Here is a 22,632-nt window from a genome sequence, read left to right as displayed (position 1 = left end):
GCAAAAAAATCTAAACATTGAGAAAATCGCTTTTAAAGTTATCCATTAATGTTCGCGATTTTGCTGCATCCATTCACAATTTTTTTTTTACATATATATTTACGTTAGGAAATTTAATAAATATCTTCATGGAACGTGATCTTTACTTAATATCCTAATGATTTTTGGCATAAAAGAAAAATCGATAATATTTACCCATACAATGTATTGTTGGCTATTGCCACAAATATACCCGTGCTACTTGTGACTAGTTTTGTGGTCCAGGGTCACATATTGGTTATTGTTCACTAACATTACATGACTGTCGTATCTGCCAAAATAAATATTATATATTAACTGATATTGCATTATTTTATATTCCAGTGTACTTAAAGAACACCATCCATGATATTATTATGGTACCACTATGTCAAAAAACATGATAATACCATACCATTGCACTTTTTTGCCAATTTCCTTGTTATTCTCCTTTCCCAAATGATTTTTATCAGTGCATTTCAGTGTTTGGAGGGGATTTATGTATGATTATGGCTGGGTTTAGACTGGCGGGACAAAACATGACATGCCATCATCACCTGGGACTGTCTGTACAGGTTATCAGTGTCTCAAAGCAAAAACACAGAGCTAAGCCTCTAGTATAAAACCACTCTTCCATTTTATCCCTCCATTTTGCTTGCTCTCCTTCACTACTATACCAAGCCCTCTATTTCACTCTCTCTCTTTTCCCTATTAGGGCGGATTAGCTTTATAATGCTTGAATGACCGTGAGTAAGTGGAGGGTAACGAGTCACGGTCTTACAGGGGCTTGGGGTTTGTGTCTCTAGCTCTGTAACTCAGGGCATTGAGTGTGTAAACAAGTCAGAGAGTATGACAGAGGGATCGATGCAGCTCATGGCTAGCTTATCCATCTTATCCCCGTTAGCGCAGCTCACTCTACCTTTAATGATTCCACTTCTCTCCTGTGCAATTACAGCACAGATTCACATCATTCCTCATCTTTCTACTGTACTCTCTGCCTTTCTTTTCATCCTCTCTGTGTCAAGCTGTCAAGGTCTTGTGAGCCACTTTGATTGATTAAAACAGAGGGTCACCTAGCACAGAGGACGCTAAAACACAACCACACACACAGACATGGAGGGGCACTTGCAGACCTTTATTCATTTCGGCAGGAAATTCAATTTGTTGGGAACTTAACTTAATTATGCAAAATATTAGCAACAGAGCATGTGAGCAGTGAAGGCAGGGTTGTGCTAGTGTTTTTTTTTAAGTCGAAGTAATAATGACTGTTTGACAGTACATTATGCTGTAAATTAGATGACAACTTACCAAATAGATATATAAATAGACACAAAATATGAGTATGAGTTTACACAATATGATTTGATTATGTGAGAAGAGACCACAGAGTGCTACCACCAAACTGAGCAAATAAATGCAATATTAAAATACAAATTAAAAACAACATTAAATGTTATATAACTATTATTTGTATATATGTGTGTGTGTGTGCGTGTATATATATATATATATATATAACATTCAAATATACAGTTTAATAGCCATTTACAACAATATTTTACTGCGGGATGCTGTGATTGACTAATCAGAATCAAGTATTCCAGAGTGCCATATAATGATGAAATGTAGATGCCTGTGTTTTATCTCACTCTAAAACCATTTTGTTGCCTCTCCATCATATGCTTAACACGTTAACAGCCTATAATGCAATTGCACATCAGCAAAAATTCACTACAGGTTAAATAGTGTTAATGGAACAGTTTCATAACCATATTAACGCATCGCTCTCACAAATGTACGGAAATTGCCCAAAGATGATTTTAGTAAATATGTCTGGTGCTCATGATATTTGATAAAACAAACAAAAAATCATCCTGAAAGAACTTTACAGAGGAACAAACCCAAAGTGAGCGAGGAAGAGGAAATGGAAAACCTTGAGCGATGATGAAGTGAACTGATTACAGAATGCTTTTAGTGGACAAGGGAAATTGTCGATTCACTCCACTAATATAGTCTGATTACCAACACAACACAAAAACTACTTTGTGTTTGTGTACGTGTTGAGTGCTGGAAAGGCCTTTCGTTTTAACATCTTGCCTCATATGTAATGCGCATTGCGCACACATGAGATAATACACTCACATGTTAAACATATAATCACATTTTCTCTACAGCGTGTTTTTGCATTATCTGCGCTGGGACAATAGGGGTAACATGCTTTTGCCTGCATCAGTTCTGAGTTCTGTGTCATGTGAACAGCAACATTCCACACACTGCATACATATATGCAAAGAAGTTTGAATTCCATTCATATTGATGTAACAGATAGGACACAGATAAACAGATTGGATAGACGAGTGTAGACACATGAGTTGCCCACCAAAGCATTTCCTCTGTGTATCTGTATGGGATATTCAAACCTAATCTGTCCAATTATGAGACACCTGGCATATATCAGTCTGTTAACACACACACACTCAACCAGCACGTCCACTTGCCCTTTCCACCCTGTTGCAAAAATGGGTTGGCTATGACTGTACATGCATACGAAATCAGAAAAAATAAATGCTTCCTGCTTTGTATCCACAGGGAAAAGCCCTAAATTTGAAGGGCGGAGAGGACAACAATGGAATGCTAACAAGTTTACAAGCAGGCGGTAATTGTCTTTGTAGGACAGTCACTAAGGGGACAGAGATAGATGGGGAGGGTGTGTCCCCTAAGATGGACTGAGGCGGGATGGAGGACTGAGATGGGTGGCGGGGTCTAGGGTGGGGTCAGGTCAGGTCATGCACAGGCCTGTCTTTATTGATTGCATTAGGTACAATCTGACACTGCTGGAGGTTATAAAGCAGAGATCAGAGTTAAGACATCACAGAAGAGGCAGAACACCCCACATCAATATGAATTGAGGGGACAAATTTCAATCTGGCTTTAAGTCTAGACATAGTACAGAGTCAGCCTTACTGAGGGTTCATAATGACATTCTTAGAGCCTTGGATAACAAAAACTCAGTGGTTATGGTGCTGCTTGACCTTACCGCTGCTTTTGACACCGTCGACCACGCAATCCTCATCGACCGGCTCCAACATGTTGTGGGTCTACAGGGCACGGTGCTAAAATGGTTCTCGTCATATCTCACCAACAGAACTTTCTCAGTAATGCTTGATGACTTCTCCTCCTCAGCTGCCCCTTTATCATCTGGTGTGCCCCAGGGTTCTATTCTTGGTCCTTTACTGTTCTCCCTTTATATGCTGCCACTAGGTCAACTCATTTCTAAGCACAACGTTCAGTTTCATTTCTATGCTGACGACCTTCAAGTCTACCTTCCTGTAGTTTTGAACAATCATTCAGCATTAGACCCCATCCATAACTGCATCCAGGACATTAAACGGTGGCTCTCTCAAAACTTTCTTCATTTGAATGAAGGTAAGACCGAGTATATATTGTTCACGCAGGACTCACCTTGCAGCTCTCTTAGTTTTGGCCCTCTCACGCCCCAGTTTGCATCCACTGTTCGTAACCTGGGTGTTGCTTTCGACAATAGATTGCATTTTGACAAACAGATTGGTGCAGTCGTTAAGAGTAGCTTTTTCCAGCTTAGGCTCCTCAGTAAGGTGAAATCATTCCTGTCCCGTGCTGATCTAGAAAGAGCCATTCATGCATTTATCAGCTCAAAGCTGGATTATTGTAATGCCCTCTACACTGGGCTTAACCTATCACTTCTCAACCGTCTTCAGATGGTTCAAAACGCAGCAGCCCGTCTCCTTACAAATACCCACAAACATACTCATATCACCCCCGTCCTCTGTTCACTTCATTGGCTCCCGGTACGTTTTAGGGTGGAGTATAAGGTTCTGATGTTTGTTTTTAAGGCCATTAATGGTCTGGCCCCAACTTACCTCTCTGAGCTGGTCACTGTATACCATTCTGCCAGAACCCTCCGCTCCTCTCAGAACACCTCTTTGATTATCCCCAAGTTTAGATGCAAAAAGTTTGGAGGCCGATCTTTTGCCATCCAGGGTCCTACTTTGTGGAATGCCTTACCTACTACCCTTCGTAACATTACTGTGTTTAGTGTTTTTAAATCACAGTTGAAAACGTTTCTTTTCAGGAAGGCTTTCAACACGTAATCATTTGTTTTGTTTTTAGTCGTTGTGTTAGTTACTTTCAATTTTTATATACTGTTGTCTTTTTATGTGTTTTATGGAAAGCGCTTTGTGCACCTTTTTGGGTGTTGTAATGGCGCTATATAAATAAAAATTGAATTGAATTGAATTGAATTGACATAAAAACTGCATTAATACAAATGATTAAAATATAAAATATAATAACTTGCTTCACCTTTTCCCTAACACCAAATGTCTTGCTTAATTTTTTACTTCTCCACTCCAACCACTTGGCTAAAATTTGGTATATGAAACCAACATTTTTGTGATGTAATCAAGTCCCAGTTAATCATGTCCCACCCTGTTTTTTTTTCTCTGTGAATATTCTGCCTCGCTCTGAAATACATCAGAATATAAAAATTAAATTTATTACGGGAGACCACGGAGTGCTACAAGAATCAGGAAAAATGGAACTGTTCCAGAGAATATGCTGTCCCACTCAGAAATACACTGGGTGCTGAAAAAAGTTTCATGTTGACTTATATTTAGGACAAGAAAAACAGTCTAGTTCAAATTAGCAACACAGAAAGCTTAATGAAGAGCAAAGGTTTAAATCCATTCCATGGAATTTCAAAGATTTCCCCTCCAAAGCTAGCATTAAAACACCTATAGTGAATAATAGTAAAAGCACATTAAAAGTTTAACAACAGAGCAGAGCTCAGCCTGTGCGAGCTGCGGTACAGATTGAGATCTGCAGTGTGAACTGAAGAATGGTCCTTATCTGCATTAGACATAACACGTCTCAACCTGCAGGAGCCAGGAACTAAAGAGATGAGAGATAGAATGGGTGGGGGCGGCGGAGGGGAGATCGTCAGGGATAGAGCGCTACAATTAATGAGAAGAGCCAGAAAAGTCTGTAAACACAAAAATGGAGTGTCAGTACACACACACACACACACACAAAATAAGGGAGGTGGAATAAAACATCATACTGAGGACCACACATGAAATTCATGACACCATCCCAGACTGAGATAATCACACACACATTCTCTCATGGCTGTTTAAAATCTGTCACTCAACGCCGGATTTGGAGACAAGGGTTCCTTAAGGCTGTGGATAGGATATAAGGATTGGATGTACATATTATTGCATCTTTCTCGCTTTTTATGATCCGTCAAAAGGATTTCTCTATTTCTGGGACGCTGCTTGTTGCTCACGCCGCCTTCCATTAATGCTGTTGTCAGTAAACACATCTTCATCTCCATATCCGCCCCTCAGATCTGACTCCCGACATTCCACTACCTACTGAAAACACTCCTTGATTTACCTTCCTTCCCTTAAAAATAATACAGATTCATCACGGCTGGTGTCTTGTATGATCCTTAAGGTCGTTGACTTAATATTGAGGTTACATACAAAGGCACGGTGTAAAGATTTTGTTTTGTCACATACAAAATGGTCAAATGTACAGTTTAATGTCTAAATACTTTTTTTTGACAATTGTTCAAAAAGAATTTAAGTATTCCAGAGTGGCATGTAATGAAATGTACATCTTTTCTGCCCATACCAAAGACAATGACAGACAAGGGCAGAGCAATAATCAGATCAAGGTCAGCTAATGCATTACTTCCTCAATAAATACACAAACATACAGATACAGTACTGCTCGTCACACCGATAGAACTGACAATACATCCACGCGCCTAATTCCTCAAAATAGACTTATAAACACGGGCATGAAGAAGACGGAGGGGAGAAAGGCCGGGGAGTTCATGGTCTGCTGAGGAGCAGATAAGTTTAAAGACAAAGAGTAAAGAGAAAACAAAGACATGAAGGAAGAACCAGCATTGCCAGAAAAAAAGATGTTTATCATTAGGCGGCAGGTGACAAATTATCGCTTTAATCAGAATTCCAGCTGGACAGGGAGAGAAGACGAGAACAAGAGAGAGAGAGGCTTTGCAAATTTGACTCCAGGAAATAAAGCTTAAATTCCTCGATGGAGTAATTGCTGAAATGCTAAATAATGCTGAAAAAAACACAAATGTAAGACTACAAACCAGACTTAAATAAAATAATACAAATGTAAATATACAGATCTGTTCAGAAGAGTAAAAGCTTAAACAGAGAAAGCAAGTTGTCTTTATGTTTAGGGGCAGCCATCCGAAACGTCAGCCCTTCAACCCCCAAAGCAAACCCCCCTTGAAAGTCATTGTGTAATGCAGCCATGTTAAAACTATGGCTTCTAGCAACAGTGGGAGTGATATCTGATTCTAGAAGGAAAACAATGAGGAGAAAAGCTATAAAATTTTTTTTAATGAAATTAAACAGGCTGCTCAGCTTCAACTGTTCTGGCAGGACGGACAGAACCTTGGGCATGTGAAGATAAGGATAGTCGGAGAGAGCTGTAGAGGAGGGCAGTGAGCTGGAACCTTGGGTTAAAGAGAGTGATAAGAACAGAGGCTACTGCTGTCTCCTCTGTGTCCCATTGTTTCTTTTGCAATTCAGAAATAAGGAAAATCAGAAGAGTAAAGTTGCCAAACAGCCACTTTCACACTCAGTATTTCAAAAACTAATTTTTGTGCCATGTTACCTGATTTGCACAATCCCGAAGAGTGCTACTATGATGCAGACAGCGCATGCAAATAAACAACACTATCAGTGGGGGCAAATCCTTCTTACTGAAATTAATTTCCAGAGAAATTATGAAGAATGGAGAACCTTCCACAAACGCATAAATGATAACAAGTAAAAGAAGTGTGACGCAGAGCTCAATTAAAAGAAGTATTTGAAAAACATGATAAAAACAAACATTAAAGGAGCGTGATGTAATCTCGACCTTTCTTCTGTGCTATGATTCATTGTCTGACTGGTGAGGTAGGCGAATACGCACACATCTTACATGAAAAGGCATGTCACGGTTTATCCACTAAAAATCACACAAACACACAGTCGAGGTGACTGGAGCTGTGCACAGTGTGTGGAAGAAGGAGAGGAAAGTGTCAGTCATGGAAACTAGTCTTTCTCTGCTCTATTAGACCTGTAACTAAATCCCTAAAGAGCTACTGTGTTATGAACAATTTGTCTAGGACCCCAGGGGGTAGCTGTTTGTATTGCCAGAATAGGCTAAGCTAGCAGGCTAATCGGCTAGCAGTGTGCTAGATAGTAAGCTGAGCAGTAAGCTTGCCAAAAACTATATATACTTTGATTTTATACTTTTTTATAATTTTATATTATATGTAACAATTTAAAAGACATTAATGATCATAATGGGAAATTCAGACAACATACATCATAAAGATATTTGGTATGATTTTTAATCAATTCAACAGGCAGACTGTAGCTGCGCCTGAAGTCACATATACTGTCTGGTACTACATTTGGAGTGAAACATACTTCTTCGATGTATGAATGAAATTCAGACGTACTACATCCGCCATGTTGTCAGTGTCATGTGATCTACCAGCGTCAGTTACGTCACTACACTGCCTTTCACAACTCCACTTCCGTGGCCTCATTAGTAAAGTGTCCATTTAATGTGCACTCCAGAATCTTCCTGGAAGTAGTAAGTCATCCGGGTTTAAAAATTTTTACACTGTGATTTCGACATTCTATTTTCACATATTATATACTATTACTTATAGTAAGCATACGTGGATGCAGCATCTATCTTTCATACATCGGTACTAAATCTCAACTGGAGAATCTAACTTAAACTAGTAGCTGTGTTTTGGAATATGATAACTGGTTTCTAGCTGGTCAAAGCTGTAGTCATTAGTGTTATTTTAGTATATTTATAGTATATTATAGTATTTATTAATATTTTGAATCAGTTAGTTTTATATTTTGAGATTTCATTTTAGTTTTAGCAATTTTGTTTTGCCGTTTTGTTATACATAGTACCCAGTCAACCAACTTCCATCTTAGGCTTTTCCGACAGAGGAACACACCTGGAGAAAATTGCACACCCCAGGCTGTGTACTAACTCTTGGGTAAAGTGTGGATTTTAGGATGTTTGCTGAAGGTAGGGGTTTACAAGGCTGGAGGGGGGCGGGGGGATCCATGTTCAAGCAGGTATGAGGAAGAGAGAACAGAGTAACAGAAGAGTAGAAAACAACCATCTGTCGCCTTAAAAACAGGGGGTGCAGAGGGAGAGAAGGGGGCAGGGTGTTGGGGCAGTTTCTGCCTGTCTGTCACTCAATCTGCACCCTCTAGATTTTTCCATGTGCGATTCGCTCCATTCTTTGTAAATGAATGACACGGCAGGGGCTTGAGGGGTCATGCCTTTAAAACGTGTTTTTTTTTTTAGAATGAATGAATGAATGAATGTGTGTTTGTGAGGGCTCACGGTTACTGCCCCAGAGCAGTTTCATCCTGTTTTCATGACTTCATTGTTTAGTTGTGTGTTTGATGTCAGGCTTGAGCTCCACTCCAGACAAACCAACACAAGATGCCAACTCTACCGTAACACATAGCACTTTGTGTGTAGGGAGTTTGTTTGACTGAAACAGAGCAATGATCCAAGCAAATAAGAGAAGTGGAACGAAAGAGACGTTGGGAGAGAAAGAGAGGGAGACTGCCGTCAGACATGCCAGTGAGTTTGTGTAAGCTGATCTTTGGAGCCATGAGTGTCCAGCTGTCTCACTCCCTCTCTGTCACTCCATCTAGAGCTCTACACAACACTGTAAACTATCATTCCCAGAGACAGAAAGATGGAAAGATCAAGAGAGAGTGAAAAGAAGAGGAAGCACAACAGAAAAAAAGAGCATACAATCTTGCCTGGTCATTAATTAGTGTTCCAATCATAGACCTTAGTAGATGTCATATGTAACATACACATCTTAAATCCATGGGGGAAAAAAGTCTTACAAATGACAATATTTTTAAGTAAAATAAAATAAAAGTTGTGAGTTGGGATGGATTATCTGTTTAACAAATGACAGACAAGGGGAAAAGATTATTATTTTTGCAATTACATTTGAAAATGGCAAAGTAATTACAAACTTTAGCTTTAAATTAACCATTAAAACTAAGGGTTTGATGTTAAATGTGGCATATATTCTGACTAAGGGCTATGGTAAGGAACGTTTTCTGAACAGCAAACTTCAAATTTTTGATATGGGACACCCACAAATGTTAGATGGACCCTCAATCCATTTGTCCAGCACATACAGGAAGCAGATGGAGAGATGGGTGGGGATTCTAGGAGGGGTGAGGGCAGATCATGGGGTAGAGGAGGTTGACTTTGACATTGATTACACCACCTTGTGTGTTGGAAGGGGTGTGTAGTAGTTCATGCCAGGACATGTTGCTGGTTGATGCCACCTGGCCATATAGCAGAGATGGCACGACTGACATTGGTTGGCAATGCTGCCCTCACCATAGAAGCACCAACAGGCAACCCCCGCCTTCCCCTGCCCGCTCTCGTCCTCCCTTTCTCACAGATCCATGGCAGATCCGATCACCAGCTGGTACTGCTATCGTTATGCTGGGACCTCCCAGGCATTCCACTTCCTATTTTTAAATACAGTTAAAACCAAACTCTTCTCTGGAATGAAAAAAGACCATTTTCACACGCTCCTGTTTTGATAGCAATGCACCACCGACACACCTTTAATATCAACACATGCATATTTCCACCTCTAATATCAACACATGCATATACATACTGTAACATTATTTATGTCAAAACACATTCCTGAAACACAAACACTGTCAACACACTTAAACTTAAAGGGATGGTTCCGGCCCAAAATGAACATTCTGCCATCATTTACTCACCCACGTATCATTCCAAACCTGTGACCTTTTTCTTCTTCTGGGGAACATAAAATAATTTCTGAAGACTTTTTTCATGCAGTTACAGTCTATGGATACTGGGGCCTTCAAGCTCCAAAAAGGACCATGAACGTATAATAAAAGCGGTCATTTTGATTGATGCACTATATAAGTCCTTTAAAATGTGAAAAACAAACCAAAACTGATTTCAAAATGCCACTCAACTGGATCATCGAGTCTGTGATTTGAACTCAGCCAGTCAGACTGAACAAATCATTGAGACAGGTGTTTCATGAATCAGATCAACACATCCTACTCAAATAATTCATTCACAAGTTAGACATCACTACTTCTCATTAACTCTCATTAACGTGAAAAGGAGAGCTAGGGCATATGTCAAGATTTTTAGTGCATACACTTAATTTTTTGTCTATTTCTCATACAAAGCTATTGTACAGCTTCAGAAGATTTGGAATAAAATGCACGAGTCACATGGGTCACTTGTTTGATGCTTTTAATTGCTTTTGGTCCCCTTTGAAGCTTGAAAGTTTTATTTCCCATTCATTGAACAGTAACTGCATGCCAAAAAGTCAGTCATGACACAATGTTCAATTTGGGGTGAATTGTCCCAAACTTAGGAAAACAAAGTGACCTTTGACCTGCACTAACACAGAATCCTCTCCTCAAAACAAGGTCTCCTCCTCATTCTGCAATATGTTCCCATTCTGTACCTCGAACTGTCCAACTCCATCGCTCCCTTCTCCCCTCGTTTCCCCCCAATCCAGCCCCTCTGTCCTTCTTTTTTCCTTTCTATCATTACCCCCTCCCACCCCTCTCTGCGCTTGTTCTCTCGCTGTGTCTAATCACTCCGCATTAATACCTGCATTCCGGCAGCCCCAGGAATGTCTTAACAATGTAGCCTTGTCCTTAAACTGCTGCACAGGTACAAGAGCATGTGTGTGTGTGTGTGTGTGTGTGTGTGTGTGTGTGTGTGCGCGTGCGTTGTCACATGTATACAGAAAGTGAGAAGACATAAATTAATTTAAATGCCCTGGACCCACATGACCAATAAATAAATAAAATAAAATAAAATAATACCATTCAAACTTTTTGGGTCGGTAATTTTTTTTTTTTTACGTTTAAAAAAAAAGTTAAATTAAAAAAAGTTTGATAGCAGTCTCTTTCAAAAACTTAAAAAATATGCTCACCAAGGCTGCTTTAATCAAAGTTACAGTAAAACAGTAATATTGTGAAATATTATTACAATTTAAAAGAACTGTTATTTTAATATATTTTAAAATGTAATTCCTGTGATGATGACAAAGCTGAATAATATGCGAATTGACTTTAATATTTTTTTTTTTTTTTTTTTTTTTTTTTTTACATACTATAGAAGTCAATGGGGCCCGTCAACTGTTTGGTTACCCATATTCTTCAAAATATCTTCATATAGCCTACTGTATATGGTTATTATGTCAAAGCAAAACTGCAATTGAATTCCACAGCCATCAGCTGCATTTTGATAATTATTGCATTTTATTTCTGTTCTGATTATACTGGCTTGAATGTACGACTTTTATGACTTATATGATGTCACCATTTGCAGAATATAGTGACTGAGCAGCTAAAGAGAGGAAAAACAAAAAGAGAGAAAAGGAAAGGGGCTTCCCCCAAAGGAAAAAGAGAGACGTTAACAAAGCGAGTGAGAATGAATGAAGGACAAAGGAAAGGGCAGAGCAGTGTGAGAAAGTTGCCTTCAGCCCAATGAGGTACAGTATCACACTCACAAACGGGCAACACAAGCATTTCAAAGAGACGGGGAGGGAGGGAACAATCTCCAGATCTACCATCTGATCCAGGATGGATGATTTTAATGAACATGTGTCCTCTGTTCTCGCTCCGTCAGCCCTCCCCACTGCACCAGTCAATATGCGCCCACACGCCCACTCCTACTCCCACTCCAACTGTTAATTGACTAGGGAATTCCACGTGCCTGTCACCATGATTACTTGGCAGGGAATGGAGGGGTTAGACTGACCGCTGTCCCGAAAATGTTCAGCCAAGGTGGGGAGTCACAGCCGCCACTGTCAGCGGGCGTTCCACACCCCATATAAGACACAAGGAGGACCAAAGACACCAACAACAACACCAACAAAGTCCCTCAAACATATGCCCAACAGATTCTATCTTCCAGTGCGTGTCGACATCTTCCCAAAATAACGGTCTAATTAAGTCTGTCTTAAAGACTCAAAGCCCTGTGTGTCTTAGTGCAGAACCATTTCATGAGCTTCTGTGTTTTTAACGAACTAAACTAATCCATCGTAAGCCAAATGCCACCGTTGTCTGGTCAATTGTATTTTAAGAGATTCTGGACTCTATGAGGAATAGACAGCAAACAAAGAATTACTGGCCCTCATGAAAGCTTAATTTGATCGCACAAAGCCCATCCTTTGATAATACATAACAAGATTTTGTGCTACATTTTAGTTCTCAAAACTCAATAAACCAGTATATTATGATCTTCTGAGATCCTGGCACTGGTAAAGAAATATCCCTCCCAAAAGAGTTGAAGCATAATGTGAATCTTACAAACTTCATCTGTGTTCTCTGCAAATGAAAATTACATCTAAAACCAATTACTGTCCATAAATAAGATTTCATTTGAGAGCAAATGGATGGCTACAATCTTTAAGAAATGACAAGGTATGAAACCTGAAACTCAATAGGAAATGTAGCCAGGCTAGCTGTCAGTAATGCAGGTATACCGTACAGGGAAATCACTGATTGGTTGAGATTATGCAAGGGGGGGGGACCAATGCTGGAGCCCCGCAGGCCTGAATATGATTATCAAGCTGTGTGTCAATCAGAAAGGCAACAGAATTAGAGTTGGCACTGCGGTCCTTGGGGTCCATCAGACCACCTTCCTGATTAGCTATCAGCCAGGGACACTCATTAACCACAAACTAAAGCAGAGAGCTTGCTAATCTACAGGGATGAAGGGTTTCGAAGGAGAGAGAATAAGAGCAACCCCAAAATAAATCCTTTTCTAAGTCATGTTTTCCAGTGAAAATGTATAAACATCTTTAAAATCAGATACATGTATTTAAGAAGCAAGATTGCATAAGACAAACAATTAGCCTAAGTTTATTTTATTTTCCCTATTTGCAAAAAATAAATAAAAAATAGGCCATCTATCAGCAAGGGTGCGTTAAATTGATCAAAATTGACAGCTAAGACATTTATAAAGTTTAATGTTAAAGATTTCAAAGAGATGCTGTTTTTTTGAACTCTCTATTAATCAAAGAATCCTGGGGGAAAAAATTATCAAAGTTTCAAAATATTAAGCAAGCAGTACAACTATTTTCAACATTGATACAGAGATTTCTGTAAAAAAAAAAATTCAAAATCTTACTAACCCCAAACAGGTGTTGTGTGATACAGTGTGTGTATATATATATATATATATATATACACTCTGAAGTCTTGTGAAGTCTTTGTAATTTTGCTAATGAAGTACATTCATCATGTTGTTTTAATGTTTACATATTCTCAGTGGAAAACGAGACAAAAATACTGATCAAGAAAGTGAATTTTTAATGAGCAAGAGCAAGAAGTTGGTAATATAACTCTTCAGCTCCTAACTTCTTCAAGTGCTGGTCATATTTAAACTCATGTTCACACAGGTTTTACAGCATACAGGACAGCGAAGTGTGTGTTACAGAGACAGAGCAGGCTGTGGGGGTTGAGGTTGAGTAAAGCGAGAGACACTCTTCTCCCGCAGGTAATCACCTGAACATGTGTCTCCTGAACGAAATGTGATCTGTCACCCAATCTCAGCGTGTGAACGGGGAAGCCCCAATCTCAGACATTCAGACCCTCCCCAAATGTCTGTCTGACACACACAGCCCCTCAGGCCACGTAATGTGCAAATATTATAAATGTATTTTTTACACATTTGAATGGTCAGAAACCACCTTGCTATTTTGCAGCATTTTTCAATCATGTAATATAATGTGCCTCAGACACAAACATACTCCCAAATGCACTCCATCCATTTTAAATTCACCTGAGGGCCTTGTGGTGCTTCACGGGTCAAGCACTATTAAAGCAACAATGCGGCTCGTCAAACAGTGTCCATTTTCGTTGAAGAGGTTAACAATGCTCGGCTAACCAGTAACCAGATTTTTTTTTTTTTTTAAGTCAAAATAGTGTCTCAAGGAAAAAAGTTTCCTTCATGTTAAAGGCACACACTGTGTAAAATGGAGAAAGAATGATTGTGAAGTAGATTTCTGCTGATAAATCACAGTCGGAAACACACAACCTGGACGTCTAGTTTCACCCACTGAACAATGATTCATTCGAACAATATTTAAACAGTGATAAACAGAATTGTAAGGTGTAAGTGAACATCAAACAAGAACCAAACTTTTTACATTTCTCGTAACTGAACGATCTGTGTGTATATTTTTCAGGTGGTGCGAGTGCACTGCAAACAAAAGATCAGGATTACAAATAGTGTTTGTGTGTGTGTGTAATCTTCAGCAAGACCACATCTTGAAGGGTCTGTCGAGTGCGGGGCAGTGAATAGCTCAGCCTGGGGGGTGCACTCGACTAACCAAACAGCCGTAAGCTGAGGGCTGTAAAGGCTTTTTTCTCCCTTGGGTCAGAAGACTGTTCTCCAGGGAATGTTTGCCAGCTGATAGTATGAAGACAATGGCCACAGTCTGTGTGAGGAAAAGGATGTTTAAAGAGCTCTTAAACAAGCACTGTTTCAACATGACGGTGTTTTCAGTCATATCAGGTAAAGCTGGCCGTTTAAACCAGGTGCGATGGAGGTCCAACTGAGATGTGACCAAATGACCAATGGCGAGAAAGTAGCTTGAGATATACATTGTGTATTTTTGATGATTTTGCTGGTGTTATAAAAATAAATAGTTATTTTAATCGATGTCCATAATATTATATCCCAAAAATCAGTTTGAATGTCCGCTGAGGAAAGCGATATGTTCGTCCAGCGCTAAAACAACTTCCGTGTTCTGACCAAGCGTGCCGCACAAGCCCTGAAAAGTGAAGCCAAAACGTCTCGATCGCCCCCCAGTGGCCGGTCCTAGTATAGGTCATAAAGCCCGCCTCCCCATGTTATTCAACTGCACGTGAGACCAACTAAACAATTAATTGCACTTCAAATATCGTTTTTCCAAATATGGTTTCTGTCATTTACTGTAGTTTTTATCACGCTGATGTTTGTTTTTAGTTAGTTATTTGATGATGGTGGTGACGTCATGATTGACAGCTGTGATTGACAGGTTCTCTGAGCAAAGTAGTCACTGAAGCACCAACAGACTTTTTTTGGGGATCTTCAGAGGACTGAGGAGATTGGAGCTTTAAATTTAATATCTAAATTTCTATAATTAATAAAAAAAAAGTGCAGGAGCGATTTCGCGGCTTTACTTCCTGCTCACTACTGCGCATGTCTGGTCCCGAAATCGCTTCTGCGCAGACTCAAGTTCCAAGATGTCAGCGCCATATCGGGATACTGGTGGCTTCACTTCTGACCAAAGAGAGCGAAGGGGCGTCGTCCATCTTTTTTTACAGTCTATGGTTCTGACTTATTCGTTAAGACAGTCTTCGCTGCCATCTAATGGCGTAATAATAAAGTCCATGTCAAATGTACAATAAGCAGCAGGATTTTAAGTGAAATATAGCCTAAATATAAAGTTATGAAACTTAATTTTCTAGAACAAGTTATAGATTAATTAGACCAAAGATTGCCCGTTGATATACCCCAAATGAATTATATCTCATGTTTAACCACTATCTACATAAGAGCCAGCGGCAAATTCCCAAAGGACTGGCCGAGATTACGCTGTTCTCTGTGGGTAACGTTACATGAGCGCTAAACGGCCGCTGACGTCCTGGAACTCCCATCTGCGAAAGCGTCTAAACAGATTGTAAGGCACTATGATTAAGTCACATATTTGATGTCTAAAGAACTACATTCTCGCCTAAAAAAAACCTCGTAAAACTAAACTTCGTGACACAACAACAGTATTTTTTTATTTTTTTATGGTGGATTTGCTCGACCACCATGACAGTCGCCACACGCGGAGTGATGCAAACGGTGAAACGGTTAGAATGCTGTTACTGGGTGAATATCTCACGGCTGGAAAAGGCTCTCAGCCAATCAGATTCTAGATCTAGAACCAAATACATCTGGCCTAAACAAGATTTATGCAAATTATGCAAAAACAAGAAACAAGAACCAAAATGAATAACTGATTATGTTGCAGTTAATGTATGATTTTGTTTTTGCCAAATTATTTTGTCAGATAAACACCTTAACCAGGTTTAGTGTTTTGTTCTAATCCTCATATTTAAAATATGAAATATATATTTTTAATATAATATTACTATATAATATTTATGGGTATATGTATTTTCAAATATTTTTATATTTATTTAAATATTAAATAGTTTATGTAAAATATAATTTTTTAAGCTATATTGCCCAGCCCTATATGTAATTAAGCCACAGATCACCGATGACAGAAGACAATCTGTAGAAGTGCATCAAGATGAAGCATTTCTTGTAAGCCAAATCCCAAAACACTGCTAGGAGAAACAAATCAATGCAGAACAACTAATGTCCATCCCCAAATCGATACTGGTATAATAGAGCTAAGGGAGATGCGGCAATGTACTACAAGATGGCCGACAGTATAGCATGACCTAAGTTCCTCGCTAAAAAACGATATTTTCGCCAAAAGGAAACCCATCAGCCCTGAATCCATTAGGAATGCCTGAGAGAGGCCTCAGGATTTGCGTCGGCCAATCGCCCTTACAATCTCCACAGCTAAATGGATCAGCCGCTCTTAACCTCGTCTCCCCAAAGAGCCTCTGAAGCACCTATTCTTCAAAGCACTATGCCCCAACACACAGATGCAGCTTTTCACTGTGCCTCATATCCTTCGGCTCCCCACTTTAGTATCAGACCACTTCAACATCCTTCACAGAAAACAGCCATCACACTCACACACACACACACACACACACACACACACACACACACACACACACACACACACACACACCATATCCACATACTGTTTCCTGTGTGCCACTAATAACAGCCTTGGAGAAATCAAAGGGCATCAGGCTACCGAACTTCCTCTATCGCTGTTTCTGCCATGCCAGAATGCTTTGTAGTATGGGCAGAGTGTTTCAAGGACTGGGCAGGACCCAGATTTCATGAAAGATGGGAGGATTGGTGGGGGGGGAGTGCAGACAGAGAAGGGGGGGGGGGTGTAGAGATGCTGCTTTTTTATGAAGGAATGACTCAATCAGAACTGGTTATAAATTCTGAGTGAAAGAGCTCAGCAGGTCTGCGTGAATAAATTCTTTCCTGGCATTACAGATTCTATATAGACATGCTGTCTGTCCTTTCGTCAACCTTTGTGTGTGTACGAGGCAGTTATCTATGCCGGAGCACGCACAATGCCAACCGTAAATCACAGAAAACATCAATGGTCACCCACTGATCGCAAACAGCACCGCCATTACTGAAAACAAAGAGAGAGACTAACATACACAGAAGCAAGCCAGACAGAGCTAATCCACAGCATTAAAACTCTCAGTCTGTGTGTTGTGTGTCTGAGTGTAACATCAGCAGCAGCATCAGATCAGTCAATACGTTTACATTCACTTCAAAAGTGCAATTTCAGGTAGACCAAAATAATAATCCATCTTTTTAGACTCTATAGCCCAACTGAAAATTATTTAAAGACATAGAAAAGCCAAAAATGACAATTCAGTCATCATTTATTCACTTTTTTGTTCCAAACCTGTAAGACTGTTTCTTCTGTTGAACACAAAATAAGATATTTGAGAGAATTTTGTTCATTTAATGAAACACAATCAGGTCCAAAACAACATAGACTATCATGGCATGGAAAAAGAACTGGAGCAATTTCTGAAAATAATTTGTGTTCCACAGAAGAAAGAACGTCATAAATTACAAAATTTACATTTTTGGGCCACAACTATCCCTTTAATAATTCCCAACAAATAAAACCAGGTTACGCAAAAAAAAAAATGATTTTGTATTATTAAACATATAAAACATACTATACAAAATGATTATAAATGATTATGAAGCTTATCCACGATTGCCATCAGAATTGTTAAAAATCAAACACAAGCAAGCTCAGATGTCTCATTAAAGATAGAGGAAGCTACAGAATCAATTGTTTTAGTTTAAAAGTGAAATACTTTAATAGTGACAACCTTCATAACATTAAAAATAATGCTAAATGATATCCAACGTACTGTATATATTATAAAAGTGGAAAAAGTAACACATTTATGGTTTGGTGTTGATAAAAGGGTACTTGCGCTTTACTGATATAGTTGTGGGGATACCCAAGACAAAAAAAAGATCAAGAAATACTGGTTTAGATGATATTAAGATGAAAAGATGGGCAGCTTAGTATCTCTCATTCAGAGCGACCATGTGGTTGCTGCTGCTTTGTGCCAGCAAGCAGTGAGCTTTCCTCAAACCGGCTGCCAAAAGAACTGCTGCCAATCCAAAAACAAGCTTTCATGATGGGTCTCAAAACAATTAAAACAAGCCCAAACACTCTTGATTATTATTGAAGGTGTTATGAATCATTTAGACTTTCTTCTAAGAAGTAACACCCTGTGTCCGAATATGCCTACTTCTCTAAGTGAAAAACTTACTACATAAGTGAAAAACAGTACATAAAAAGAGAAGTATCTGAATTCACAATATAAAAGAATAGGCAAAAAGAACCCGGATGGCAAAAAGGACCCTACTACTTCTGCTGAGATTGTGAAGTGTGCATACTGTGGACACTTTACTATCCCATGAGGCCACAGGAGAGAAGTTGTGAATCAGAGAAGTGACACTTGATGCTGTATAGGTCACGTGATGAGATGTCTTAATTTCCTCAATTTAAAACATTAAAACTTTTAATTTTCTCTATTCTTTTTGTTTTTAACCACAAAGTGAGTTCTTCATGTGAGTTCTTCAAATGCTGAACCTCCTCAAATAGTATGCGATTTCAGGTGCAGCTACATTTAGGTCAATCTATAAAAGGCATTTTTTGATAATTAAGTCTAATTTCCACATTCTACAGGGTCATGAGGCTGTTAAACCACTAAAATGTGGCCTATGTGTAAAAAATGATCTATGGTTATAACAGCAAAGTGCCATATTGTGATCTTGGATCAAAACCATGTGTGTTGTGGTTGCGTGACTTGCTTTCACTGGCAGCCTGCGCGTCCATCTGTGCCGAAAGAAAGAGAGGCAGAGAAATAGAGACGGGATAGAAAGAGAGAGAATCTGGGGGGTTGAAGAGTCAGGGGGCGAGATGTAACCTGTCCCCTGCTGAATGCTTCTCATTCCAAGCAGTGACTCCCCCCTCCTCACGGGCATGAATCACAAAGCTGATCCGAGAGACTGGGGCCCACAGCAGAGAGCCAAATCACACACTTTACCGCCTCTTTCCACCGCTATCATCATCACCGGGCAAATTAGCACCTTGGGTTTGAACAGTTACACAACGTGTGGGTTGACACTGCACACACAGGTGTGCGTGACTAGCTTTATGCGCAGGTGTGTGTGGATGGATATCTATAGGAGCTTTGAGCTCGCAGAAGCAACCTCATACATAAGATTGGCTTTTATCTGCTGGCAGCACAAAGAGCAGGTTTTAATTCGAAGCCTCCTAATGCCATAATAATTACTGCCGGCTGCAGGGGGTGATGTGTGTGTGTGTGCTCACGTTTGATGCCGCTGCGGTTGGGGAGGTTCTGCTGAGGAGAAAATTCAAGCAAGGAAATGAGTGGGGGAAATAGACAAAGAAGGGAAGCGTGTTGCTTTTGCGCGGCTCCTTAAAACTCAGCTGACAAGCTGTCTCAACAATTTTTTACGCCACCTACTGACATCCCACCATGATCAACTGAGCAGCCAGCCACCAAGGTGCTGCACCGATACCGCCTCAGGATACTCAATATGGATTGAAAACGCAAATAATATTGTTGAAATATCACCTGAGAGGTTATTGCTTTGGTATCAGTGCTGGTGGTTACAGTAACAAGGTCATGTGGCTCCGATATGAGGCTGGACGGGAACCATTTTAAATGCTAATCACTGAGACTTCCATTATAAGGCAAATTATATGAAAGCTCTAGCAGAGGCTGGCACACCTCTGGGAGAGGTAGGCAACAAATTGAAATGAATGGGCAGAGTTCCAGCAGCTGTCATTTGCCAGTTAAACGCTACAGATCAATTTAAATGTATGCGCGGAAAGAGGATAAAGTCATCAAAACAGGTTTTCCTGAGGACACGCACAAAGGATGCATAAAGATGCTGCAGTGTTTGTGGAAGTGCAGCGATTTTCAAACCCAGAAGTCACGGGTCATGTGGGACAGGTATGATGAGCATCAGATCTGACAAATATTGGCATCAAAAGAAAGTAACTGTGGATCCCATGATCAGCCCAAAGGACATGCAAAAAAAATAAGTGAATTCTTAATGACGTTTGAGTTAAAGAGAGAGGGAAAACAGCAACAGAAGAGAAGATCTCAGAGGACCTGCTTTCAGAGCAACAGAAGCATCACTGATCAGTGCATTCAACCCCAACGCAGCAGCAGCCTGGAGACTTGACTGAGCTCATCAAAAGAAACACTTCATCTGTCTGTGACTCTCCACACATATTTTCAAACTCTGGACATGAGAAGAGTCTCAAACAATGGAACGGTGCAGAGGGATAAGATAGGTAGGTAAAAAAAGGACTTCCGATAGCCGCAGAACTGAAAGAAGGTGAGAACACTGGAAGAACCAGATCCACAGTAAGGGAAGGGAGTGAGAGAGAGCCTTAAGAGCAGACAGAAAGATAAAACACAAGTACCTCTGGGATGGAGAAGAATGTATGCCTGGGAGGGTTTTTTAGTTTTTAGTTTTTTTAGAGGGAGCTTCTTTATAAGAGTGTTTTTACTCACAGTCATGTTAAAGTGGAAAACATGTAGATTCTCAATACTCTGGAGTCAAATAGTCTGTCATAAATGTAAATTTGGTATCAAAATTACATCTTATCCACAAAACAAACAGTGTACTACTTTGCATTTAGGCTTCATTTTAAAAGTGGTAATACATCGACACATATGTGAGAGAGGTGGTAAAGATGGTCCGTCTGAGGCGGAGCTAGAGGAGGGGCCACGTTGCCCCTGTGCTGAAACATTATTGGTCATAGGCAGCCAAACACTTCAAAGCAGAACAAAACTACTAACTGAACCGCAGGGTGCAGACAGTTATACGGCCCAATGACCTTGGTAGCACAAATCAGGTTCATACCTGTATATTCTGACAGAATACTAACAGATATTATTTGACAGATATTATTATTTGGGGGGGATAATTTAACAAAGGGAAATTGATAGTTGCATTCATCAGAAATTGATTCTACAGTGTAAGCTATTTGTCACAGAAAAAAAAATTTCATGCATATACCCATATTTTGACTCTGGTATTTGTATTGTAGGCTACATAATAAGATAATGGCACCCAGCAGCACACAATTCTGTATATGGTAGCCTAGTTTTACATCAAGCTTTCTGTAATAAATTCAATAAATAGTTTAACTAGTTTTAAATGTCGAAAATTGTGAACCACATTGTAAACACAAGGTGACGATTTAACAAAGATTTAATATAAGCCATTATTTAAGAATATATTATCTGATTTTAAAAAATCTAAGAATGAGGTTGTAAATCCAAATTTCAATAACGCGTACTAATAATCATACTGACGTGATATGAATTTGGAGTCTGGCAGCCGCACACACTTGAACTCGGATGAAAGCAAGCGCGTCTATTCGGCGACAGCGCGCGCGGAGCAGGAGCGACCATCCCCTCCTCAAAGACCAAGACCAGTCCAGGTTAACCCTTGAACCATTCCCTGACTTAAACACGAACAAAAGACCCTCATAGACGCCGACAGCCATAACATAACCTGTTTAATACGTCCTCCCTAAAGTTCCTTTCGACACTTCAACTTGCGCTCACGGTAACAGGTTGTTCCAAGAACCAACAGAAAAGTAACCTGCTTTTAATTTACTCCACATTCAAACAAGCCATTTACGTTTATACACTGAAACTTATTAAGTAAAGCTTGTGATTTGTTAAACAAAATAACTCAGGCTTTTAATTAACATAGTAAACTCGTAAATTTTCTAAGTAGGCTATTCTCATTTGTAGCCTCCTTACCTTGCAGCGCTACAGCAAGCAAGGTGCAGCAAACCCCGAACCGTCCCAACATCGTTCTCCCCATAGTTGTGTCTTAACTTGGCGGCTTTGTTTCGCCTCGCGTCGTTGTATTTATCTGCAGCGTCTCGTCTCGGTACAGCTCCTTCGCGCTCACACGCAGCAGTCTAGTGCGCTCCCCCGTCCTTCTTGGCGCAAGAAATCTGATGCGGATGGCAGTGACTTGGCTGATATATTTGCACAAAAGGTGACCGTGCGCCCCTCCCCTCTCCTCTCTCTTCCCAAACGAGTAAAGTGCTACTGGAGTGATCACATACGGCCAAGAGACATTTACACTGTATTACAACGGCTAATTATTTTAAAAAGGTGATACTTTGAATATAAATGATGCGATTTAATTTTGAAGGAACTAAATTAATCTCATACTAGTCACATGACTGTTTGGTAT

The 22,632-nt window shown here is 39.8% G+C and overlaps 1 protein-coding gene across 1 annotated transcript in view; it reads right to left on the bottom strand.

Annotated features, from left to right (window-relative positions):
• Positions 1–22,425, bottom strand: part of bcam (basal cell adhesion molecule (Lutheran blood group)) — a 55,156-nt gene extending 32,731 nt beyond the window's left edge. The window contains exon 1 of the mRNA XM_056267649.1: positions 22,188–22,425. Coding sequence (XP_056123624.1) covers positions 22,188–22,251 — 64 coding nt within the window. The 5' untranslated portion in view covers positions 22,252–22,425. The remainder of the gene's footprint in view (positions 1–22,187) is intronic.
• Between the last annotated feature and the right edge of the window lie 207 nt (positions 22,426–22,632).

The sequence above is a fragment of the Rhinichthys klamathensis genome, unplaced genomic scaffold, assembly GCF_029890125.1.
Source record: "Rhinichthys klamathensis goyatoka isolate OS25496 unplaced genomic scaffold, OSU_Roscu_1.1 h1tg000262l_1, whole genome shotgun sequence".
Classification (NCBI taxonomy): Eukaryota; Metazoa; Chordata; class Actinopteri; order Cypriniformes; family Leuciscidae; genus Rhinichthys; species Rhinichthys klamathensis.
The sequence above is the reverse complement of the archived record's forward strand: the minus strand, read 5'-3'. Positions and strand labels throughout refer to the sequence as shown.